The sequence below is a fragment of the Chanodichthys erythropterus genome, chromosome 9 (assembly GCF_024489055.1).
Source record: "Chanodichthys erythropterus isolate Z2021 chromosome 9, ASM2448905v1, whole genome shotgun sequence".
Lineage (NCBI taxonomy): Eukaryota > Metazoa > Chordata > Actinopteri > Cypriniformes > Xenocyprididae > Chanodichthys > Chanodichthys erythropterus.
The window spans coordinates 16,629,508-16,656,712 of NC_090229.1; the positions used below are offsets into that span (position 1 = coordinate 16,629,508).

General features: G+C 36.0%; 1 protein-coding gene across 1 annotated transcript; it reads left to right on the forward strand.

The window, feature by feature from the left end:
• The first annotated feature begins 12,943 nt into the window (after positions 1 to 12,943).
• Positions 12,944 to 25,357, forward strand: samd10a (sterile alpha motif domain containing 10a). The gene is made up of 4 exons (XM_067395618.1): positions 12,944 to 13,153; positions 18,054 to 18,222; positions 22,564 to 22,704; positions 25,272 to 25,357. Exons 1-4 carry the CDS (start codon positions 12,944 to 12,946, stop codon positions 25,292 to 25,294), a joined length of 543 nt encoding a protein of 180 aa, XP_067251719.1. The 3' UTR covers positions 25,295 to 25,357.
• Positions 25,358 to 27,205: the final 1,848 nt, after the last annotated feature.

A 27,205-nucleotide genomic window follows, 5' to 3' on the forward strand; every position in this document is an offset into this window, starting at 1 on the left:
ACTGGTAGTCAGACTGTAAATATTAACGATTACTTGACAATAGCAAAATAGCTCTAATGAAAAATATACAATGTGAAAGAGATTCTTTCCTGTTGACCATGTTTGTCTCATATAGGATTAATTGCAAAGCTGAACAAACGAACAATCATTGAAGTTACCGCTCCTTTCTCTTTATTGCTACAACATCTGTCCACAGTACCTATATCCATGGCTGTCACTATGGTCAAGTTGGTGGTTGTGTTGCAGTCCTTGAACTACAGGTCTGGAAAAAGTGAGAATTCCAAACACTCTTTACTACTCATAGACCTTAATTGTGCACAGCCCCCAAAAAGTCACCTATCATACATCGCCAGCAAACAAACACACCACCTCAAACCTCCCTTCTAAAAAACCACAAAGGCAAAACACACTATGGCTTTGTTTGCTAGTTAATTAGCCACCGCAACTAATGTTTACCCTGTTTCCAAGGGCTGTGCTGCTCTAATGTGGAGGGTCAGGATTCTGTACAAACATCCTCCTATTTTCAGATTTCCAAATTTGCAAAAGCCCTGCTAATGTGGTCATACAGGTCTGAAATAAAGAAATCTGTCTCCATTGTGTATGTAAATCACTGTTAGGATGATCTGAAAACCGTGTAAAGAATATTAAGTAAACAAAAGGTCTATTAATGAATATTTTTATAAGCAATGTTTATGAAACATTCAAACATATGGGTGTTTCTCCAACTATGGATGCATTTGCAATTACAGCTTGATTAAAAATGAAGTTCACAAGTAATAAATACATTTACATTAATTGAGATCTTTTTCTTTGTCATCACAAAATTATTTTTGTTACTAGGTCAGTTCATTAAAATAAGCCAATGCAACTTAATTATTGTACATTTTGTAACAAATTCAAATTTATGTAACTGTGTCTTCCACTTAAATATCTAAAACAGAAGTTAACGCATTTGTGTTGGGATTGTCTGGGGGATTTATAGTTTACAGAATGCTTTCCATGGGACTGAATGGGGAAATTTGAATGTGTTATTTTATGTTTGTTTTTTGTTTTTAACAAAGTTGTCAGTGTTTAATTTTCTGTAAGATTCAAAGTCTGGGTTTGGGACAAGGGAAAAATGCTAAACTCTATGCATAAGCAAATTTGAAATGAAAAGCAAAAATAAATTACAGGTGCAAGCACCGATGAAAGGGCCCTCACACCTGGGACCACCGCCACCTGGTGGCTTTAGGAAATCAGTGAATAGTGGGTGATATGCATGTAGGCATATAAATACAGGAGAAATATGGCAAAGCCATTTCGACGTGCCACACTTCCTGCTGCCAACAGGTGGCGCTTTGACTATAACTGAATATTGCCATGTACATGTTTTCAGGCCAGGACTATGATCAAACATGTGAAGTTTGGAGCAAATCAGAGATTGCATGCCTGAGTTACAATAACTTACTGTTTCGTGGTGTTAATCGCATTTTTTAGCACTTAGTCAAGTGTTGCATGATTTAAAGGGATAGTTCACCCAAAAATGAAAATTTGATGTTTATCTGCTTACCCCCAGGGCATCCAAGATGTAGAGGACTTTTTTTCTTCAGTCGAACGCAAATTATGATTTTTAACTGCAACCGCTGCCGTCTGTCAGTCAAATAATAGCAGTGATTGGGAACTTGAACAATAAGAGTCGAAAAAACTTCCATAGACAAATCCAAATTAAACCCTGCGGCTCGTGACGGCACATTGATGTCCTAAGACACGAAACGATCGGTTTGTGCGAGAAACCGAACAGTATTTATATAATTTTTTACCTCTAATACACCACTATGTCCAACTTCGTTCAGCTTCCGGCTAGTGAGGTCTGATCACGCTCTGACAACGGAAGTGATGTCTCGCGCTCATTGAAGTATATGGGCGAGACACTTCCGTCATTAGAACGCATTTTTTGACCTCACTAACAGGAAGCTGAACGAAGTTGGACATAGTGGTGTATTAGAGGTAAAAATTATATAAATAATGTTCGGTTTCTCGCACAAACCGATCATTTCGTGTGTTAGGACATTAATGTGTCGTCACGAGCCGCAGGTTTTAATTTTGATTTGTCTAAGCAAGTTTTATTTACTGTTATAGTTGAAGTTCCCATCTACTGCTATTATTTGACTGACAGAGGGCAGCGGTTGCAGTTAAAAATCATAATTTGCGTTCGACTGAAGAAAAAAAGTCACCTACATCTTGGATGCACTGGGGGTAAGCAGATAAACATCAAATTTTCATTTTTGGGTGAACTATCCCTTTAAAAGTGTTTCTAGTACTAATGTTTGGTACTTCATGGCATATACAAATGCGTTTGGAAGTGAATTACAATGTAAAGCATGCCATTTCCTGCTGCCAGCAGGTGGCACTATGACTAACTGAATATTAGCATATAGATGTCTTCTGGCCAGGACTCTTATCACACATGTGAAGTTTGGGGCAGATCGGACATTGTATGCCTGAGTTACTACAGCTTCCTCTCTCGTGGTGAAACATTAGACTTTGTCAGGCCGCCACGGACACGCCCTTCAACGAAAACTCAACATCTTTGCAAGTTAACATTGCTAAGGCCTTAAGATTAGACTGACAACATATGATGTTGGTCTGATTAAATCTCTATGAGGAGTTAATCAGTGTAAAACATGTCATTTCCTGTTGCCCACATGTGGCACTATGACTGTAACTGAATATTGGCATGTAGATGTCTTCAGGTCAGGACTTAATAAAACAGTTTGTGGCAGATCAGACATTGTATGCCTGAGTTACAACAATGTCCTGTTTCATGGCAAAACGTTGCATTTTTGTCACTTTTTTGTAGGTATTGGGCTGTTACACGTGTCTACTGAATTTCATACCTGTACGTGAAACGTAGCACGAAGGCCATCAAGCCATTTTGCCACACCTAATTCTGAAACCCATATCAGACGTAAATTTTCACCACTTCTGACGCGTGTACAAAGTTTTTGAGCATGTTTAGGTCCTCAAAAATGCAATTCATTTTGGAAAAGGAGAATAATTGACTGAGCAATTACAATATCGGTGCTCGGGCCCTAATGAAGACATGGAGAAAAGTTTCCAAGACAGATGTGACATTCGTATAAAAAGAAAATCATTTTAAATCTGTAAATGAAATAAATAAAAAAAGTTGAAGAGACACCAGTTATATTCTCTGATTAGATTTGAATATACAATATAATAGCAAAATCTCATGACAAAGCTAGTTATATGTTCCTCATATCACACTTTTTTCTCAACAAATAAGGCAAATTCAGCTCAGATGACATACCTGTGTCATAACAAAATAAATGGTTTACTTTTTATAATGACCATCTGACTGCACATTATCCTTTAAAAATGTACATTTATGGCATGAGGTCTTTTTTAAAGACCACATGCCATAGCTTTGGCTTGTTTCAATTTCAAATGACTTTCTAAAGAAATGGCTCCCTAAAGTTAAGTATGTGTGTCTGTGTGTCACCTCCCTCATGTTATTCACCAACTGACAAAACATGCACAGTATGTTGTTGGCACTGGCTTTCCACTACCACACCGGGCACACATACACCATTCTTTACAACCACCTCCACCCAGGAAGTCCACAGGATATGACATCACAATGAACCAGCTGTTCAGGCCTCAAAATTTCATAATGCTGTTCTGTATTCAGTAGTGGGCAGAACCTGCATTCATCAGGGGTAATGATGTGTTACACCTCAAGTAGGGTGGGGCCCTTTTCATCTCAATCACAATTTGCACCCTGTAGCTGAAACTACTGAATGATTTAAAGAGAGCAAAACATGGTAAATAGGCTATGGGGTGTGTGTGAGGTCAAATCTTCATTATAAGGGGAAAGAAACCATAAGAAGAAGTTTAAGAATGGCCTTTGACATGGGTAAAGAACATTTTTCTGTTGCCTTTGTTTGTAAAAGAAAAAAAAATAGCACCAACCATCCACATTCAACTCCTGATGGTGAAATCAGTAAAGTCAACTGTGTGTTTGTCTGTTATGTTTGGTGTGAAGTGTGGCTGATGCCTGCCTGGCACATTTCCACTACACAGTAACTTACGGAAAAGACTGAGAATATTTGTTATTTTACTGATCTTCTTTTAATACCTAATTTTATATTATAATATAGTCACTGACAACACCGAGAAGCAAATGAAAAGGCAATGTTATAGTAAAGAGAGCTAAATTTTCAAAAATTGGCACCACATTCCATCAGCGATGCTACTTGACATTCATGCATGTCGTCAATACTCAAGGTTGTTGAGGGGATAAATGTGTAGTACACCACTTTGTTTATTCCCAATAACTCCCTCCTTAGTGTCCTTCACACATGCTGTATTAACACAATATTGAGTCATTTTATCACTTCTGCTGACAGAAGTTTTTAAAGTCATGTTCAGGGCCATCACTTGAACTCCCAGGGTCCAGAACAAGTTTTTATAAATGGAACCCCCATGGTCCAGTAAGTAGGCTATAATGCCCATTGCCCAATCTGAATGCCCAGTTTCTTTAGTCAAGTGCTCATTAAATACACTTCAGATGTGTGTGCGTCACATGACTTTCATGACTACTTTTATCGAAATAACCTGTCACTACCCATATGCAAATTAGCCATGGTTTTACCACTACTAGGTACTACTACTACTACTACTACAAAAAAATAAAAAATACACATGGTTACTATAGCTAAACCATTGTAACCACAAATTAATCATGGTTTTGCTACACTAACCATAGTGGTTAGTGTAGCATAGTGGTTAGTGTAACCTTGGTATGTGGTTGTAGTACAATTTTGGTTATACAAATTGTAATCAATCTGCCAAAACAAACAAACAACAAAAACATGGTTACTACACTTTTACTATAATAAAATCATGGTTAATTTTCCGAAGGAAAATTCTGATTGTTTGAAACAAGTTTCCCCCAATACAAATGATGGACTACACATTTTTTTGTGTTTTTTAAGTATTTTTGAGTATGCAGGCTAGCATATTCAGTAAATAACTTACTTCTCGACGATGATGAAGTGCGTAAAGTCCTTTGTGTTTACCTGGATGTTGACCTAATGCAAACAACAACCATGAATATATATATATATATATATATATATATATATATATATATATATATATATATATATATATATATATATATATATTTTTTTTTTTTTTTTTTTTTTTTTTTGGTGTAGTTAAACATGACATAGTTTAACGACGAAGAACAGCTTACAGTTTTCCGCCATTTTTAAACTTTTAAAATCTGACTGATCTTCGCTGTCGAGATCGAGATGCATCGGCGCTGCGCAGACTGATCGGCGTATGACATCAAAGTACCGCGAGAGCGTTTGGAGAGCATACGAATCGTTATGCTTTTGAATCGCTCTCGCGGTACTTTGATGTCACGCCGATCAGTCTTGCGCAGCGCCGATGCATCTCGAACAAGCCTATCATAAACTGGCTGCACACACTGCAGAATCTCAGCAGATGCAGTCAGCTCCTGTAATGAGTCATGCCGCGGATATTGTAATTCCGATTAGGCATAACTTACTACTTATTTGACGTACTTTACATAAGTACGCAAATTGGGACTGGGTTCTCTGCTTAGGACCACACACACAGAGCAGCTGAATTCAGTCAGGTCACTCAGGCGAGGTCTTGTTGAAGATATGCTGAGAGAATTGAGGTGAAATGCCTCCCTCTAGCGTTTAAAGTGCAAGGACAAAATATCCTGCATTTTTGAGGGGTTCGTTTTCAAACCGTTTCATAAACATGAGTAGCAAAGTCTATATTGCGGGCATCAACTCATGAAGTCAATAAAGGTAACAATAGAATTATGTTTAACAGTTTTCGGACCTTTGGTGAAATGTTATATGATGGGCCACAGAAATTCATCCCCATAATGTGCTTGTTGAACTCCACAGACTAATTACAGGCTTTGCCTGCTGAGAGAGACGTGAGAGAGAATCAGACGACAGTTTCTCACGAAACACCCTTTTGGTGACAAATATATTCAAAACATAACCTCATTACACCAGGCTAGCAGGTTTCCAGATCAATTACACATTTTTAATTAGGCTACTTTAAAAAAAAAAAAAAAAAATAATAATTAGATTTAAGAGGCAATAAAGCCGAGTTTTGTTGCGTGCATTAAATTATATAATTATTTATGCTATTTAGGCATTTTTTAATTTAAGAGATAGTATATTTAAATGGCATAAATTATGTAATAAAGAGGCGGTTTTCTTCACAAAATATGAAAATCTTGATAACAGAGGTGGTTGAGGTGAACAGTGCGCGTGGGGAGGCGTCAGTGTGAGAATGTGCAGCGCGCGATATGTGTACTCTCATATTTTACACTGTGAAGCGCGAGTCGATCACTACACACTGGATGTACCTGCTAAAGAAACACCTTTCTGTGCGCCCAGGGTGGGAAATGGGACACTTCAGTTCGCAACTTTTAATCTAACAGGAGCATTGTTGCAGAGACTGGATTGTTGACATGGCAGTAGACGGTAATTATTTTATTTTAATTTTAATCAAAAATTAGATTGTTCGTTGCAAGCTACAGATGAATCGAGGTGGCAGTTGTCCTAGACACATTTTTACATTTAATTTCTTTGATTAGACCTATATATTTTGAATATATTTTATATATCAGATGGGCATTTGCATTTCCCATATTTTTTAGGTCATTAAATAGGCGTATTTGGTTTCATTTAAAGGCTCTAGTGAGGGTAAAATAGCCTTGGACACAGTGACATTGTTAGTTTTAAAGAATTAACTAGGTTGACAGTCTGCTAATTAATGTCTGTGTGATGTCTCATACAGTTTTACAGCCTTTTAATATGAAACAGTTACAAAATCATTTTGAGTCATTTGCAAGCAGTGATATTTTTAGGGATGTCAAATCAATTAATCGCAATTAATGCATCTAGCAAAAAAAGTTTTATTTATATGTGTGTGTGTGTCTATATATAGTTACATACATACACACACATATATATATATATATTTACATATATATATATATATATATATGTGTGTGTGTGTGTGTGTATATATATATATATATATATATATATATATAAATATATATTTAAATACACATATGTGTGTGTGCGTGTGTTGTATTTACACAAAATGTTATGCGATTAATTTTGTGACTATTTTCATTTATCCGACCTCCAATATGAGGTAAAATGGCAAAATACTTTGTTTGATATTTTGTGAAATTTGAGTAGCCTAAATGATTGTTTCTGTGAACAATTGTTTCAGTTTTCGTTGTGTAAATTGAAAGGTGTTGACTATAATCGTGGCTTTTCATTGACAAAAATTCTACAGGAGAGTCCACGCCTCAACATGTCCTTCAAAACCTCAAAAGAAAAACCCACTCTTCTTTCTTTCCCTTTTCCAACACACATTTGAATGTAGTACTTTATCATGTTATGTGACAGTCTGTATGAGATCACAATTGAAACTTAATATCTGTACTTTTCTGGTGAACCAGTTACCTGCTGAGCGATTTGTGTCAATACACTACTTTAATGATGGCTTGCATATTCATTTTTGCATTCATCTGCATAAATAATGAGGCCAAACAGATCTGAAGCAGCTATCTCCACATTTCTCTCTCTCTCTCTCGTTCTGTCTGTAGCTCATTACTTCACACAGATGTTGTGTTTCACTCCCTTCCCAAGTTCAAACCCCTCATGCTGTTCAGAGATCTCTGGCAAACTTTCTCGGCTCTCACAAGAGAGCACATCGTTATTTCAGTCCAGTGGGTTCAGCAGGTGAGAAAAACATCTTGGCCTGGATTTAATTATGTGCTTGCTTGTGCTTTACGGAATGAAGCGCTGTCATGGATGATGGATCTGTAAATATAATATGAATTTAGAGATTTGTCTGTGGTTGGTTTTCTCTTTCATACTGGCAAAATTAAGCTAATAAGGAATTAATTCTAATTTGAAGGAATAATTCACCTAAAAATTTAAATTCTCATCATGTACTGAACACTCATGTCATTCTGAACTCATATGGTTTTATTTCTCTGGCAGACCACAAATTGATGATGGCTTTTTCCATACAATGAATATAAACAGTGATCTGTGCCTTTCAAGCAATGAATGAATGTATGTAATATATATATATATATATATATATATATATATATATATATATATATATATATATATATAATAAAGATACAATAAAACTTACATTTCAGTCTGCTCCTTGTACAAACCTATTTGACTTCAGAAGACTTAGATTATAGTGCTACATTTCAGAATTGTGCTATGAGTCATACATTTATGTTGCTTTTTGTCATATTTGGAGCTTGACAACATCTGACCAACATCTTTTACTTTTATTGTATGGAAAAGGGTAACATTTTGCTAAATTGCTCATTTTGTGTTTCACAGAATAAAAAAATCATACAAGTTTGAAGCAACATGATTTTTTTTATAAATTATTCCTTTACGATTCAGACACTGGAAAACCTAAGACTAATCTGAATGTTCATCTTAGATTAATCATCATCATAGGTGGTTATGGCCTTGAACATAGACATGCTTTTTGACATAATAATAACATTCTCTAACATTCTATATTATATCTTTTGGGATCAATACATTTTTTTTTTTTTTTTTTTTGAAAGAAATGAATGCTTTTATTCAGCAAGGACACATTAAATTAATTAAAAGTGACAGTAAAGTTACAAAAAAAAAAATCTTTTTCAAATAAATTCTGTTCTTTTGAACTTTATATTCATCAAAAATCCTGAAAAAAAATGTATCACAGTTTCCACAAAATATATGGGTCAGCAACACAAGTGTTTTCAACATTGATAATAATAAGAAATGTTTCTTGAGCACCAAATCAGCATATTAAAATGATTTCTGAAGGATCATGTGACACTGAAGACTGAAGTAATGATGCTGAAAATTCAGTTTTGCCATCACAGGAATAAATTACATTTTAAAATATATTACAATAGGAATCAGTTATTTTACATTTTAAAAATATTTCACAGTTTTACTGTATTTTTCCTCAAATAAATGATGAGGATAAGAGACTTCTTTCAAAACCATAAAAAAATCTTACTGACCCAAAACGTTTGAATTATAACATAAAAACTCTGCTGCCTATAGACTTTTTCCCCTTTAGTGGGTCAAGATTAAGGTTTCAGAAGGAGATACTGTTTCTAGATTTAGGAGCACATCTTTTTGCACACAAATATAGAAAATAAGGGCAGCATCTGTCCAGTACTAACAGGCCTTGACGTGTTTTCACCCTCCAGCCACAGTATGCGACATCTCTCTAATGTCTTCTTCAGAGGCACTGCGATGAAAGACTGTGTTCATCTGTGACTCCATCCCAAATGCATTCATACAGGCAGGCATCCCCCATGCACTCTTGATGAGGACGGCCTTTGTAGCCGCCTGTGAGGCTGCAGGGAACGAGAGCAAAAGACATCCCTTTTATCTCATCCGGGCCTCCACCTTCCAACACACACACAAACTTATAGTCTTTGCTTCTCATTAACCCTTGCTTATGCATAAACACACATGCAGATATAATACCCGTCCATCACACACACTGCCGTGCGCAGAGATGACTGATTGTACTCGTTTGTGCTGAGACTAAGGTGGTGATTAGAAGCATGAGGTTTTAATGAGCACATACGCACACTGTATCTGTCTTTGTCTGTTAATGCACTGGCCTCTTGCAGCTTGTGGGAGAAAATCTGCTTAGGCTGCCCACCGACTCATTTACAGTTACCAGCAGAGCGAAACTGTGCTGGTCTGCTGTATTGCTTTTTGAAATATGCACATTTTCACTGTCTAAAGGCTTGTTCACACCAAGAACCATAGCTATAAAGATAACTATAAAGACAACTAGCGTCCACACCAGCGGACGATATCCATCCGTTTATGTTACTGTCACTGTAAATGCTCACGCTCGTTACATCGAGATGGATTCTGATTGGCTGTCAATGTTTTTATCGTTCATGGTTCATCTGCTAAATAAAATCGTTCGGAAAGTGATTCCAACGATATTGTTTCTCTGTGCCGTTATCGTTAAAGCTGTGGTATGGACTCTGCCATTCTTTAAAGGTGCTGTAGAACTACTTTTTAAAAGATGTAATATAAGTCTAAGGTGTCCCCTGAATGTGTCTGTGAAGTTTCAGTTCAAAATACCCCATAGATTTTTTTAAATTAATTTTTTTAACTGCCTATTTTGGGGCATCATTATAAATGAGCCGATTTAGGCTGCGGCCCCTTTAAATTCTCACGCTCCCCACCCACGGAGCTCGCGCTTGCCTTAAACAGCATAAACAAAGTTCACACAGCTAATATAACCCTCAAAATGGATCTTTACAAAGTGTGCGTCATGCAGCATGACTAGTCGTGTAAGTATAGTATTTATTTGGATGTTTACATTTGATTCTGAATGAGTTTGATAGTGCTCTGTGGCTAAAGCTAACATTACACACTTTTGGAGAGATTTATAAAGAATGAAGTTGTGTTTATGAATTATACAGACTGCAAGTGTTTAAAAAAGGAAAATAACGACAGTCTTGTCTCCATGAATACAGTAATAAACGATGGTAACTTTAACCACATTTAACAGTACATTAGCAACATGCTAATGAAACATTTAGAAAGACAATTTACAAATATCACTAAAAAATATCATGGTATCATGAATCATGTCAGTTATTATTGCTCCATCTGCCATTTTTTGCTGTTGTCCTTGCTTGCTTACCTAGTCTGATGATTCAGCTGTGCACATCCAGACGTCCTGCCCTTGTCTAATGCTTGAACATGGGCTGGCATATGCAAATATTGGGGGCGTACACCCTGACTGTTATGTAACAGTCAGTGTTATGTTGAGATTTGCCTGTTCTTCGGAGGTCTTTTAAACAAATGAGATTTACATAAGAAGGAGGAAACAATGGAGTTTGAGACTCACTGTGTTCCATTTCCATGTACTGAATTCTTGTTATTTAACTATGCCAACATAAATTCAATTTTTAATTCTAGGGCACCTTTAATATTGAAAACGTTTTTTAGGACTATATCTTTATTTTTATCTTATAGTTATTGTCCTTGGTGTGAACGGGCCTTTATACTCACAGCTATATGTATATGGATCAATGACGTGATGGGTAATTTTTCTGTCCAAAGGCCTTAATAATAATAAAAAACAAAGATATGACATCCAAAGTATGTAAGGTAGTACAACTAGATCTCTTTTATTGAATCCAAAATGTTTTAATTACATTTTGCTTCAAATAAAGGTATTTTAAAGATTTTGAAGTGTGAAAAGGTCATTCGGTTTAACCATCCAAAGGCCAATACAGCCATTTCATTTGTGATTAAAATATCTTAAAATGAAATAAATATATATATTTTTTATTCTGGCATGATTTTAGAACCTCATATATCGACATAGTGCAAAATGATATTAAATTATGTGTAGTAGTCTAGTTGTAGTAGTAGTAGTAGTTGCTTTGTTATGAGAAAGAATGTCCAGAAAAATGAATTTCATTGATGTCATTTGGAGTAACCAATATAAAGGGACCATTTTGGATCAAGTCAAGCAGTCAGTATCATGTGACAGGATGTGTCATCATTTAGACACCTGCAAAGGACCACATGGTTGTGAAGCAAAGTAACTAGCTCTCTCATAACTATTTGAAAAATTCATGTTTTTTTCACTTGCTCATACGCATGTCCCGAAACATCAGGTCATTCGGTACAACCGCTATAAAACGGAAAATGTTGTAATATTTAAAAAAAACTTTTTACTAAATATAAAATGTTTGGTTGTCCTTTTGCTAGGTAGCTATCTAAATATCAGTCTGTTAGCAATGTTTAAAAATATCGTCATTCATAACCAAATGTGTCATTCAGTAAAATCGAAATGTTGGTTAAACCGAATAACTTTTTTGGTGACAAATTTTGTAAAAAATGACAAAAGCAGTGTCAATTGATTATAAAAACCACATAATCTCATTGGTAACAATTTACTTCAAAATTAATTATATCTTCATTATGTTTTTGTACGCTTTTAAAAACCTTATTTGTCAATGACCATTTACACTTTTGGAACATAAAGATATTTTGAAGATGTTTTTCAACAGTTTGTATATACCAGTAATACCAGTTTGTATTTACCAGTCAGTGGGATCCAAAAAAACATAGAATTTTTTCAAATTTGTTTGAAACTTTTCAAAATACCTTTTTTGTGTCCCACAAAAGAAAGAAAGCCATACGGGTTTGGAATGACATGAGGGAAAGTAAATGATTTTAAAAGAGTATTTTAAAGCATAGATTGTGCTAGAAAGTTCTTAACAAAAGTTTTCAGTTAACTGTATCATGAATTTCAAATGCTAGTTTTGTCTAGCTCAGCAAGAACTGATGTTTCCGAGGCGTTCGGTATTTAGCAGCACTTAAAGTTTTCCTTCCTGGAAATCTGGAGCCTCATATGCTTTTCATTAGATTACCCCACGGGCTACCAATGCTCTGCTGTTTTATCGCCCTCTGACACGCCAATGCATAATTTTCCCATTAACTTTGCTGACTAGTATCTTTAGGTATTATTTTGAGAAGAATCCAAACCACCCAGTCAGCTGCAGCAGATACGAGTCATTCAAACAATTCTTTTTGTCGTGGCTTAGCTTTTACTTGAGCCCAAACCTTGAACTCTTCTCTCAACCACCAAAACCCCATCGACAAACCCAGTCCTCGAACTGACCTGTAACCACAGCATTTTTGATAGATGAATCTCCCACAAGGCACTAGTCAAACAGTTCTGCTGCTGTACATCTCAGTGGTCTGTATCTTTCCGAAGGGAGATGTGAAACCATAAGTAAGAAGGATGGAATGTGAATGTCTAAATGAATTAATGAATGCCAAATCTCTCTTTTTCTATTGCAGCGGCCTCCAGTTTTACTTTCTGTCGCCCTGCGGTGGAGTACAGGGCTCTTCCAGAGGACTTTAAGTACCAACTGAGCCGTTGTGCAGGTGGAAACCTTACCTGGCATGAGGGGCAAGGACGCAAAACAGCAGGTGGTCGAACGGTCAAACTACTGCAGCAGCCTGGAACTGAAGGACTTCAGGTGAGACCAAGAATGAAATATTTACCAAATATCTCAGTCTATCTGAATATGAGCCGACACTGAGCATGAGAAAGACCCGCAGTCCTCTTCTTCTGATTAAATAATAAAGATAAGAACAAAGCCAAGCGGTTTATTATATATTCCCTGTATCAGCTTCAAATTATTTCATTTTGTACCATCTCATTAAGCATCAAAACTCTTTCAAGCTGTTACATTTTCACATGATGTTGTAATTGATCAAAAGAGGACATTGTGAAAGACCAGTGTAGAGCAAGCTAGTCAAAAATGTTGCTATAGCTGATTACCATATTCATGTATCATATGAATAGATAAACTTGTAGCTTCACTGTTTGCAGTGCAAATGAATTTGACAGCTGTGAAAAAATTGCAAAGTAGACTGTAGAAACTTGTTCTTATACAGCAGAGCTAATGCTATTGCGTATTTTTTTATCATAGTTTAGTCATTAAAAGGTGTGATTAGAGAATCTGTGTGCAAATATAATGTATGGCTGTCTGCTGTTGCATTATCATTATTAATAGTGTGAAAATGTTTCTCATCTTTCAGAAATGCTCTTGTATGAAAACCTGTGCATTATAAAAGGTGGAGGAGGGCAGTCTGGCAACAAAATGCTTCATTACTCTTTCCATCCATCTAAAAGCTTGCTTAGTTTGTAGTGAATGAGTTAGATGCTGTTAGGCCGGCGGGTACTGAAGAGAGAGACCACTCTCCACAGAATGGCTTTAAAAAGCCTTGTGGGCCTCAGGTCACATGGGCACTGCTGATTTGAGCACTGAGAGCAGAGATATGGGTCGTAATGTGTGTTTTTAACTTCATTTGATCTTCTGCATTAGCATATTAATGAAGCAAGTGCCTCTAATCGCGTGTGCAGAGCTTTGTGGGTCAAAGTCAGTCTCACCCGTGCAATTAGACTCCTCTTAGAGTTTACAACAGGTTTGCACATAATAATTAGGCCCAAACCTGATTTCGTTAAACTCAGATAGAGAATATTATCTTAATGAGTTTGTGTTCTGCCTTTAATTAATAGTATCCAAAAGTAATTACTTAAAGCAAATCCAATGTTCTGTGGTCATTTTCTGTTCCTTTTCTCTTTTTCTCGTGCTAAATTAGTTTTTTATCTCCTCAGAACTTAGCAGAGGTGCTGTTCATTTGGACATTTTGTGTTTAGTGGATTAAACATGAGGGTTTAAACTATTTTGTAAAATTAAAGTGTTACTAACACATTTGATAGGAGCTGCTTTTCTCTGAAAATAATGCTTTAGTTTCAGGTCAGTACGACATTTTAATGGTTTTGAAAGGAGTTTCTTATATGCTCACCAAGGCTGCATTTAATTGATCAAAAATACAGTAAAAACAGTAATATTGTGAAATATTATGACAATTTTTAAGTGATTTCAATTGTAATATATTTTAAAATGCAGTTTATTCCTGTGATGGCATAGCTGAATATTCGGCATCATTACTCCAGTAATCACATGTCACATGATCCTTAAGAAATCATTCCAAAATGCTGATTTTGCTGCTCAAGAAACATTTCTTTTTATTATCACATATGAAAAATGCTTGTGCTGCTTAATATTTTTGTGGAAACGGTGATACATTTTTTTTTTTTTAATGAATAGAAATTTCAAAAGAACAGCATTTATTTGAAATTTACACATTTTGACATTTTTTGTAACATTATAAATGTCTTTACTGTCACTTTTGATCATTATAATGTGTCCTTGCTGAATAAAAGTATTAATTTATTTAAAAAAAAATGTTAGTGTTGGTGCTGATAGCCGTGTGCAACGCACCAACATATAAAGCTGTAGTTTGAGTCCTAGCTCGTGGACCTTTCCCGATCCTGACACCCCCCCCCCCTCCCCCTTCCTGTCTGCTTACTGTCCTATGATAAAGGCAAAAAAAAAATCTTAGTGTCCCAAAACTTTTGAACGATATATTATTTTTTATTGTGCATTATAAATTATTCTTTAATGCATAGACATGGCAAAATCCTTCATCTGTTCATCAGTTTTTATTGTCTCGTCTGTTTTTTATTTCAAGTCTCAAACACCAGTACAATATCTAAATCTTTCATAAATCTTGCTTTTTGCCAGAGTAATTGGAACAGGAACACCAGACTTAAGGTGAATCTTTTGAACTTAGGTTTAAATTTGTTGGATTTTGCTGAACCGGATCAGAGTGCAAAGGTTCAGTGTGTTTGCCTTTGATTTTCCAAAAAGTGAATCCATGATCAAAAGCTTGGCGTGATCAGACGTCTATGTTAATTTATTCCTCATGAAAACCCCAAACGGGAGCTGATGAGATTCTAACTAACCTCTGCACTTTTTTGGCCTTAATTTAAACCATCGTTAATGAATAGTGAACCTTGTTAGCCTTGTCCTACAGTGACAGGACAGAGAAACAGCTCTGTTTTATCTCTTCCCCAAAGGTTTCATACACAAATGCTTTGTTCATATCAGCTACACTTGTTAGTATTTTTCTTAACAATGCAAGTTTATGTATCTCAGTACATAAAAGACTCACTGACATCTGACACAGTGTGCTCATCCCCCAAAAAAGTTAACAAAGAAGAAAAGAAAATAGAAAAACATGTCACTTTTATCACAAATGTTTTCTCACTTTCATCAGTACTGTTGTTATTGTCTATAAACTTTGCCAAGACATGCCACTTTCCACAGTTGTGTCATCTCAAAATGATCAAAGACGAAATGAAGAACTGAAGAAGTGCCTTTTGACTATTAGTAGTCAAAAATGTGACTATTATGTATGCATTTGTGTACTGGGGGCCATTTTTGATTGTTAGGATTTGTATTTCCTCTTTATTGTTCTCACACTGATTTTCTTTGGTCTATGTAAATGGAACTCTATCTATAAATAATTAATACTGTACATTCACATGGTGTGAATTCCTCTCTCACTGACAGATTCTGTAATGTATAGACTGTCTCTATACTATTTCCAATATAGGGACATTGTAGAGTAAGAAAGATTGCATCAGCTTGTCCTACTGTAAATGACTCAATCAAATGTCATAGAGTGCAATTCAAGAGAGAATCTTAAACAATGGGCATTAAAACAGAGAAAGTTTGACAGCTACTTAGGCAAAGCCATTTATAAGCCACAAAAAATAGGATGTTTATGGTTTGCCGTGAGAGCAGGTAGTTAAAAAGATTGGCGCAGATGTAAATGTATTCTCTGATAGTCTCATATTCCCATCTGCTTACAATCCATGGAGGGAACTCATTGTGTTTATGCCCTATAGAGAGCATTAGAGACAGTTGAGTTGTGCATCCCACCCAAAACCAGTGGAGTGGAACAGTCACTTATTCAGCCTATATGTGTGCGTGCATGCATACATGTATGTGCATGTGCAAGAATGTATGTGTGCGATTTCCTGCAGTTGCAGAAGAAAGAATTCCCCACTGCCCTCAAGGGCAAACACAGCAAAGGCACAAGGCAGAAAGTTGCCTGAGGGAGAAGAGAAAGAAAGGGAGCAAGAGAGATGGGGCAAAAACTGTGAAGGAGAAAGAAAATTGAAGATGAACTTGAGGGATGGGGTACAGATGGTGGCAAATGGCTTAGAAAAGCAAAACAAACAGAGGGAAAACTGAGAAGATGGAGGGCTGTGATTTTGTGAGGATAAATGACTGTTAATGAAACGGAACACTAAGGAAAGGGAAGAAAATATGCAAAGCATAGTGAGTTATTTTATGAAACAATATTTGCTTCAGGACCTAGAATTAATGGTGACTCAACACATTATGAAATAGAAAAATAGAATATATAAATAATATATAATATTATAAATGAGATTTTACATGTTTTTGAAATAACACCCTTATGCTCATCAAAGCTGCATTTATTTGATCAAAAATACAGTAATATTCTGAATTATTACAATTAATATTACTGTTTTCTATTTTAATGTATTTTAAAATTTAGTTGATTCCTGTGATGAAATCTGAATTTTTCAGCATCATTACTCCAGTTTTCAGTGTCACATGCTAGAAATCATGCTTATTTGATGCTTTAGAAACATTTCTTATTATTATCAATGTTGAACACAGTTGTGCTTCTTAATATTTTTGTGAAAACCATAATACATTTTTTTCAGGATTCTTTAATGAATGAGAATTTCAAAAGAATTACATTTATTTAAAATAGAAATATATGTAGCATTATAAATACCTTTTTGATTCTGTCCTTGCAGAATAAAAGTATGCTGCAAATATTTGCAATGCTCGTTTGGTTGTTACATTAAACAAAATCCTAATATTTTAGGTCACAGATGATTTAAGTCCTCATAAAACTCTCACTGGCTCTAAATGTGGATGATTTGCTGGAATTATCTTTGCTGGATTATTTTGTATTAGTGTAATTAGTCTGCGATCATATGGAAGTGTGCGTTGAAGGTCAAGCGAGTGTTATTGTGGCTCATGTCACTAGCGCAGTCATTGTGACGACTGCTAATCATTCTAGAATGGCCTTCATTTATACAGCTCGATGTGCAGAATCATGGCCATGTCTGTCTGGTGGCCAATCAGGTGGCTGCGTGAGATGAAAACATCCATCTTAATCACTGCCGATGCATGACTGGGAATGTAGTTATTTATTTTATTTAACAAAAAAAAAGTATATTTCCCAGAGGTCTTAGCAGGAGGGAGAGCTGTTCTGTTTATAGGCCTATTCTTTTTTATTATTGTGCAAGAGATAGGTTTCAAATAAGTAGTGCTATAAAAAGTTGGACTCCAGTAGGATGCATACAATTTAGTCACATTTAGAGATTTGTTTTCTGTTCCACTTCTCTGTGCAATGCATATTAAAATTAGTTTTTCTGTCTCTCTCTTTCTCATGCTCTATTTCTTTCTCTTTCAGTTACGTTCAGGTGAATCGTACTCTGTTTACCACACCAGCCCCACCTTGCCGTGTCTCTCCAGGCCAGTGGTTCTGTGGTCTCAGCAGGATGTGTGCAGATGGCTGAAGAAGCACTGTCCTCACAACTACTTGACCTACGTGGAAGCCTTTTCCCACCACGCAATCACAGGTGTGTAGTCCAACTTAAAACAAAAAACAATTGCAGTTATTGTATGTCATTTATATCCCTGTATGATGTTAATGTTAACGTGGAATTGCCTATGCATATTCTGTATAAAATCTCACATCACAGTAGTGACCCTGCAAAAAAAAAAAAAAAAAAAAATCACCTTTTTAAAGGTATCGCATACTCAGCAGTTAGACCAATCCCCTGAAAGCAACACATCTAATGAATCTTATATGGTATGACAGAAGCATTAACTTTTTAGCTGAAGGTCAGCCAAACTGTGCTCTCCTAAAAACATGTATCTTGTCAAAGAACTGATACTATTTTATTCTCAACCTCTGAATTTACATTTCCCTGTGCTTTACTCTTCCCTGCTCCATTTTCAATATTCAAAAAAAATGTAAATGTTCTAGTACTGGTACAGGAAACTTTTTTCTTTTTGAAAGACAAGGAAAAAAGTGTCAATTTTAAAGGTGCCCTAGATTCAAAAATTGAATTTACCTCGGCATAGTTAAATAACAAGAGTTCAGTACATGGAAAAGACATACAGTGAGTCTCAAACTCCATTGCTTATATAAATCTCATTTGTTTAAAAGACCTCCGAAGAACAGGCGAATCTCAACATAACACCGACTGTTACATAACAGTCGGGGTGTACGTCCCCAATATTTGCATATGCCAGCCCATGTTCCCAACATTATGAAAGGCATTACACAAGGGCAGAACGTCTGGATGTGCACAGCTAAATCAACAAGAAAGGACAATAGTGAAAAATGGCAGATAGAGCAATAATAACTGACATGGTTCATGATAACATGATATTTTTAGTGATATTTGTAAATTGCCTTTCTAAATTTTTGTTAGCATGTTGCTAATGTACTGTTAAATGTGGTTAGCATCCTTTCTTACTGTATTCATGGAGACAAGAGCTGTCACTATTTTCATTTTTAAACACTTGCAGTCTGTATAATTCATAAACACATCTTCATTCTTTATAAATCTCTCCAAAAGCATGGATCACTCTTTCCAAATTATTAAAAGAGAGAAAAGACTTCATTTTTACCAAGACTCAGGACTGATAGAAACTTGATTCTAAAACCTGATTAACTTGTCTATCAAGCTTTAGCTCCCAGATTTTTTGCATAAGGTTTAACATAGGGTGATAAGACACCAAGATATACTCTAGGCATCAGAAGGGTAAAAACAACAATCTCTGTGATATGATAACATATCTACTGTCATATAATATATAATGTCATATTATGTAATAATATTTACAATATTATACACTACCATTCAGAAGTTTGGGGTCAGTATGATTTTTTTTAAAGAAATGAAAAAATAATGCCTTTATTCAGCAAGTGATGCATTCATTTAATCAAAAGTGACTGTAAAGACTGTAAAGACAAAAAAGTTATATTTTAAGTAAATGCTGTTTTTTACTTTCTATTCATCAAATAATCCTGAAAAAAATGTTCTTGACTTCCACAAAAATATTAAGCAGCACAAACAACAGTGTTTTCAACAGTGATGATAATAAACTTTTCTTGAACACCATATTAGAATGATTTCTGAAGGATCATATGACACTGAAGACTGGAGTAATGATGCTGAAAATTCAGCTATGCCATCACAGGAATAAATTACATTTTAAAATATATTAAAACAGAGCAGTTATTTTGAATTTGTAATAATATTTCACAATACTGTTTTTCTGCATTTTTATCAAATAAATGCAGCCTTGGTAAGGAAAAGAGCCTTCTTTGAAAAATATCAAAAAAATCTTACTGACCAAAAACTCTTGAACAGAAGTGTTTGTTGTTTGCCAAAACAACCTCACACACAAACAATGACTAGCACCCTTCACACAAACAAGCGGTTGTGTGTCACATACATGCCAAACTGTGTCGCATGGTACAGTGGTAAATGTAATCAAAGCACAGAAAGTCAATGCACAAGTCATTTTTCATTAACACATGTTCTTGTTAGTGTTAAAAGTTGCCCAAGATAACTTGTTTTACATTTCATGAGATATCAGCATATTTACCCACCTAAGAATAAGTGATAGAACACAAACTGGACACCAGGCCTGCGTCTCAATGTGCATGCTATCCATCCTAAATAGTATGTGACTTTAGAAATATTTAGTACTATTTAGGGTGGATAGTATGTACATTAAGAGGCTAGTGACTGGCTAGATGTCTTCTGAAAATCAAGTTCCTACTAGGTTAGTGGTTGAAAGGACATCAGTGTGTGGATATCAAGTGGATGTCATGTTTCTGACGTCAGATTGATTTGGATATTTGACCTGTTTTTTTTTTTACATCAATGTTTGATGTCAATTTGATATCTTCTCAAAATCAAGTTCCTACTGTGTTGGTGGTTAAAAGGACATCAATGTGTGGATATCAAATGGACGTCATGTTCTGACGTCAGTTTTGATTGTGGATATTGATTTGGTTTTTTGATGTCAATGTTTGATGTCAATTTCATGTCTTTTGAATATCAATTGCCCACTGGGACACATTTCAAAAGATGTGGCAAATGGATGCTGTTTGAGGCCCCAGTTAAGAATACTACTTAAACTTAATCAGGCTGACAAAGAATTCATATTATGCAATAAATATCAATCAAACACACAAATCACTGCTGTCAATGTGATGTTTATGAGACATCAAATCATCTAAAAACATCTAAACCATGACATTGATTTGATGTAAACTGAATGTCAAACATATTGGCCTGCATATACATTAAACCAATTTCAGTTGTCAATCAACCTCAACCAACTTCCTCTTCACCCAATTGACCCTTCGCAAAGACCCCTTAGTTACTGTTGCTTTGTCCGACAAGCCATGGCGCTGTCACGCCACACGCAGTGAAAAAGGTTACTTATGATATTAAACAAAGTCCCAGCTTTTAAACTGTTTTGTTGCTCTTGATTGTGTTGTGACCATGGTCGAGACACATTACTGTAGCGCCTCAGCTCATGAGGCTCGTGAACCGATCATCTCTTCCTACTAGTTCATTTATAGCATCGAATAAACATGAATGAACATGAGAAGGAATGTTGTTTCAAATGTGGAAAGACATCAGTACACACCATTTTTCAATTTCAAGTCCACCAAGGTTAATCTTCTAACTCCTGACTGCTTTGTCGGACAAAATGGCGAATTCGGTGTTATGATTGGTTAGATCGCTTGTCAATCAAACTCCTGGCAAAGGGTCAATTACCACTGGAAGAAATTGACCCCAAACTGACCCTAAAATTACGTTATACAACATCTTGACTAACATTTGATGTCAAATTGATATCAAGGTGCCAATTGGGTATGGTTGAACCGCTGAAGTCAGTCACATGGACTAATTTAACGATGTCTTTACTACTTTTCTAGATCTTGAATGTGGTAATTACATTGCTTTCTATGGGGGATAAAAAAAAAAAAACCTCTCAGATTTCATCAAAAATATTTTAATTTGTGTTCTGAAGATGAACGAAGGTCTCACGGATGTGGACCGACATGAGGGGTTGTAATTAATGACAGAAATTTAGTTTTTGGGTGAACTAACCCTTTAAGTTGGAATACATGAAAATTTTGGATTGGCTCTCAGTGCAGAAAGACACAGCCAGACAGTGTAGTTTCAGCTTTACCAGCAGGGGCAAATGTGGCCATGCTAACCAACCAAACCTTGACCTCTCGACCACACCAATGACTCCCCACTGGCTCGAAGCTAAGACTCGCTGGCCATACTGATTTCCTTCATTATTATTTTACCATTTTTTCTTTGGTTTGAAGAATTATAATGTGAATATGTCAGAGCGTGTCACGGGGTCCCACACACACACTGGTGCTTAGACCGCTGCTTCTCCCACTCAATCCTTGAGCACGATCTCGCTCACTAGGGACCTGTGCGGTACTTCTATATCGGTGGACACAAAGCATCAAGATCACAGACACACTGGGTGAGATCCAAAGAAAAGGAAATCAAGAGAAAAGGAATTCAGGACGAAAGACAGCCACAGTGGTTTTTCCGCAGAGCTGTGGACTGAAGTGTTTAGAGTCACAGCACGAGAGGCTCAGTTGGATACAAAGTGGGAAATGAACCCGGGGCAGCCTGTGCCCTCAGGCAGCAGTTCCACACAGCATGTTACCATAGTCACACATGCAAAGATCACTGGGAACACAGCGATAATAACCTTACAGGGATTTGCAATGCTGTAACTTGTTTATAGCTCCCAGCAAAACTGTGCATACATAATGCAGAGACTGCAGAGCTTGTGTGTTTCCAAAGAGCTCATGCCTACTGAAATTGTCTCTCTTCCTGTCAATTTGTCTTTGTCAGGTCGTGCCCTCTTGAGACTGAATGGCGAGAAGTTAGAGCGGATGGGTTTGGTTCAGGAGACTCTGCGACAAGAGCTTCTCCAGCAGGTTTTACAACTACAAGTACAAGAGGAAGGGCGCAACTTACAGCTGCTTAGCAGAGGTGTGTATGTGTGTGTGAATAAAGAGAAAAATGCGGAAGAAAGATTCTGCAGCAGGTGTCATGACCTGAAGCGATAATGTGAGCATAATGGAAAATGGAAGTTGTGGGCTTTGGTGTATATGTGTCTATTTATCTCTTCCTAGCAGTGTTGTTATGCTTTGGTGCAGGGGGTTTTACATTTTTTGATGATCCCCTTGAAAAGGACACCATTCCAACAGCATAAAAACAGCTATATATTTCCATGTATATAGACCCAATCAGGGCCTAAAACAAATGTTTTGCCACACCTGCCAATGGCTGCTGACTTAAAGGTGCCCTAGAATCAGAATTTGAATTTACCTCGGCATAGTTGAATAACAAGAGTTCAGTACATGGAAATGACATACAGTGAGTCTCAAACTCCATTGTTTCCACCTTCTTATGTAAATCTCATTTGTTTAAAAGACTTCTGGAAAACACTCGGATCTCAACATGACACCGACTGTTACGTAACAGTCGGGATCATTAATATGTATGACCCCAATATTTGCATAATGCCAGCCCATTCGACGCATTAGACAAGGAAAGGCAGTATTAACGGCTGGATCTGTGCACAGACAAGGTAAGCAAGCAAGAACAACAGCGAAAAATGGCAGATGGAGCAATAATAACTGACATGATCCATGATAACATGATATTTTTAGTGATATTTGTAAATTGTCTTTCTAAATGTTTCGTTAGCATGATGCTAATGTACTGTTAAATGAGGTTAAAGTTACCATCGTTTCTTACTGTATTCACGGAGACGAGAGCCGTCGCTATTTTCATTTTTAAACACTTGCAGTCTGTATGATTCATAAACACAACTTGATTCTTTATAAATCTCTCCAACAGTGTAGCATTAGCCGTTAGCCACGGAGCACAGCCTCAAACTCACACAAAATCAAACGTAACCATCTAAATAAATACTTTACTCACATAATTCGAAGCATGCGTACAGCATGCATGACGAACATCTTGTAAAGATCCATTTGAGGGTTATATTAGCTGTGTAAACTTTTTTATGCGATGTATATATAGTCGAGAGCTCGTGGGGCAGAGGGAACGCATCTCTTAAAGGGGCCGTGCTGAAAAAATCAGTGCATAGTTAATGATGCCCCAAAATAGGCAGCTAAAAAAATTAATTAAAAAAAAATCTATGGGGTATTTTGAGCTGAAACTTCACAGACACATTCAGGGGACACCTTAGACTTATATTACATCTTGTAAAAAAACAATCTAGGGCACCTTTAAGAAAATTTACCGGCCAAAAATATTTCTTACCAGCCATGACACAAAAACAGGCAGTTATGACAGCAAAATTTTAGATTTGTCCATTGAAGCGAGGAAGGCATGAAAGAGAGCTCAACTTCGCGCACTCTCTGAGAGATACGGCTTTCAGGTCGCTCGCTTTGGATGTTCAACTTTCCACACGGTGCGTGACTAACAAATTCCCTTTTGCGTGTTCCAGCACTTGAATATTTACATTGGAAAGGCTGAAAATTTGGTGATGATGAAGCACTGACTTGTCAACTGTACATGTTCATGTTGTCACATTGTTAGAATTCAAAAAATTGTTACTGGCCAATTGGCGACTGACACCATTTCATTCATTCGCCAAGACGATTATACTGTGTGATAAAAAGTGATATTATGTTGTTTCTAAAATTTAACTATTCACTATTTTAATGTGATTACTATTAGCCAAAATGATTCAAATAATATATGGAAAATATTTACTTTGTATTAAGCATAATTATCTTTTTTTCTACCCACTATTAGAGTTATATTAGATTTATATACCTGAAGAAAGACAAACTAGGGTGGTCATTAACATAATAATCAGTGCACTCAAGGTATGGATTTTATTAATTTTGTGAAAGGTCATTAGTAAAATAAAAATGATAAAAAATTAGTCGCTTGTTTATAGTAATAAGTATACTACCTTTCAGTTGTTTGGGTCCTGTTTTTTCTCTTATGCTCACCAATGCTGCATTTATTTGATAATTACAGTAAAAACAGCAATATTGTGAAATATTATTACAATTTCAAATAACTGTTATCTATTGGAATATTATATTTTAAAATGTAATATATTCCTGTTATGGCAAAGCTGAATTTTCAGCCTCATTACTCCAGTCTTCAGTGTCACATGATCCTTCAGAAATCATTCTAATATGCTGATGTAGTGCTCAAGAAACATTATTTCTTATTATCAATGTTGAAAATGGTTGTGCTGCTTAATATTTTTGCATAAACCTTCAAGATTCTTTGATGAAAAGAAAAGTTCAAAGGACCAGCATTTATTTTGTAATATTATAAATGTCTTTACTCTCACTTGTGATCAATTTAATGCATCATTGCTGAATAAAGGTATACATTTCTTTAAAAAAATCTTACTTTTGAACCGTAGCGTATAGTGTAATGGAAATTTTGTCTCCTGGATTCACCATACACCACTAATATAAGTATTTTTACAGATTAAAATAATTCATTCTTTCTCTTTTTCTCCATTTCTCATTTTCTTTCACTGTCCCTCTCTTCTCCAGGGCTATCTGGAAACCTGTCATAGCTTCAACCATGCGTGGGGCAGTTCTACCAGACTGACTGCACTCTGAAGGAACATCAATATGACTAGTCAGGATGAGGCCAGAGACATTTGACTGGAGCTGTCAGGGACTGGGACACGGGGACAGGTTTCAGTTATACAGCTCAGCCTCCACATCCTCACTACACTTAAGCAAACTCAGACCAGATGACACCCACAAAAGGAGCTTTCATGTGTGTCTGTTGATTTATCTACTCCAAATCTCCTTAAAAAATCATAAAATGCAGATCTTTGTATCTGATGAAGGTGGATCCAGCTGGCTGTACCAAAGCTCCCTGGATTTTGTAAAAAACTCAGATCTACATTAAAGTCTACGAGACACTATCAGAGCGTGCAAAAGCTGTGTTACGAAGACCTTTTGCACATAGAAAACAATCTATTTTCTGCTGGAATGTGACCTTACCAGACGTGCCCTCAAATGTGCCCGTCAAAACTGTGGTATTATATATGCTAAATATATCCGGTAGAGATCCTGTAGGATTTTACATGAATCAAATCACATTAGAGATGAACCTAAAGGATTCAAACCTGCATTTGTACTCTGTACTCAAGTGGACTTCCTGTATATGGCTATAGGCTGTACTGTTTTTTTTGTTTCTTGTAACAACTCAGTTGCTTTTTAACAAAGAGATAAAATGTGTCCAAACGAGTTTCCCATGTGACAATGACAACAGCATTTACACTGAAATGATAAGTGTCGCTGGCCACAAAAGGCTGTGTAAAATTACAAAGCTCTGCAAGTGTCTGAGAATTGCAGATGACAGACGTAAGGTTAAGATGAAACGGATGACGTGCTGCGTTGTGCCCTAAAAAGACTCAAGTCTTGACTTGCACGAGAGACCATTCAAATAACCCACATCAAAACATCGAGATGGTACAGTGCGAGAACCTGAAAGCTGTTTGAGTCACGCAAAACTTGTAAAACTGTATTCCTGCATTATTTTGTGAAGAGTCTCATGTATTATTTTAAGTACTGATAGGAGACTGATTCCTTAACATGGATTGTTAAGTGTTGTGACACCATGACTCAGCTTGTGATGTATTAGATTTGATTTTCCATCAAGGTTGGGCAGAAACATTCTTCAAATATTGTGGGAAGTGCATTGGCATTTAAGATGTTTTAAAAGATACTTTATACTGAAAATGCTAAACTAGTTGAAGGATTATCTTTAATTTGTTGAAAAGCTAATTGTTTTGTCAAATAGGGAAATGTTTTTAGCCACAGTTCGGATTACACAATGTGCTTTTACCCGCGGGCAGCGCTGTTCGTGTTAAGTCTGGATTGTACATTCTCCGAATGAAATATGTCACATTTTCACATGACGTACCAAAAGAAACATTTGGATTTTTTTCCACATATATTTGTATGGTTGAGACCTAGTTATAGACTGTTCTAATTGATTACAAATGTTAAATAATAAATTCATTTGTGATGTTACCATTTTAAATAATTATGTGCATATTTGTATTTGATATTGCAAAAGATTTCTTACATGGTTGTGATCATTATGAAACAAGTAGCCTATATTTTTCCCCATTTCTTTTTATGCTTTTTGTTTGTGTGTATGAGTATGTGTGTGATATGGGAATTAGTTCAGAGATAACAGTACTCCAAAAAAGCTGCACTCAAGATGTTTTGTGCACTTTTTATTTAAAATAAAGCGAGCCTGCAAAACTTTAATCAACATTTTTAAAAAAGAATGTGTGTTTTGTTTCTCTGTAATCATTTGTTATATGGGTCATTTCTATAATACTGTGCCTTTTGAGCTTTGAAACTTTTTAAAAGTGTTTTTGTTTCATCATAAAAAGATCATTCTAAAGTATTCAAGTCATACAGTCTAAGCTCAGTCAATTTGACGTCAGTTTTTTTATGTC

Coding starts and splice junctions, on each gene's coding strand:
- samd10a (XM_067395618.1), top strand. CDS start 12,944: ATGCCAAATCTCTCTTTTTCTATTGCAGCGGCCTCCAGTTTTACTTTC. Junction 13,154..18,053: donor CTGGAACTGAAGGACTTCAG/GTGAGACCAAGA, acceptor TTTCTCTTTCAG/TTACGTTCAGGTGAATCGTA. Junction 18,223..22,563: donor TTCCCACCACGCAATCACAG/GTGTGTAGTCCA, acceptor TGTCTTTGTCAG/GTCGTGCCCTCTTGAGACTG.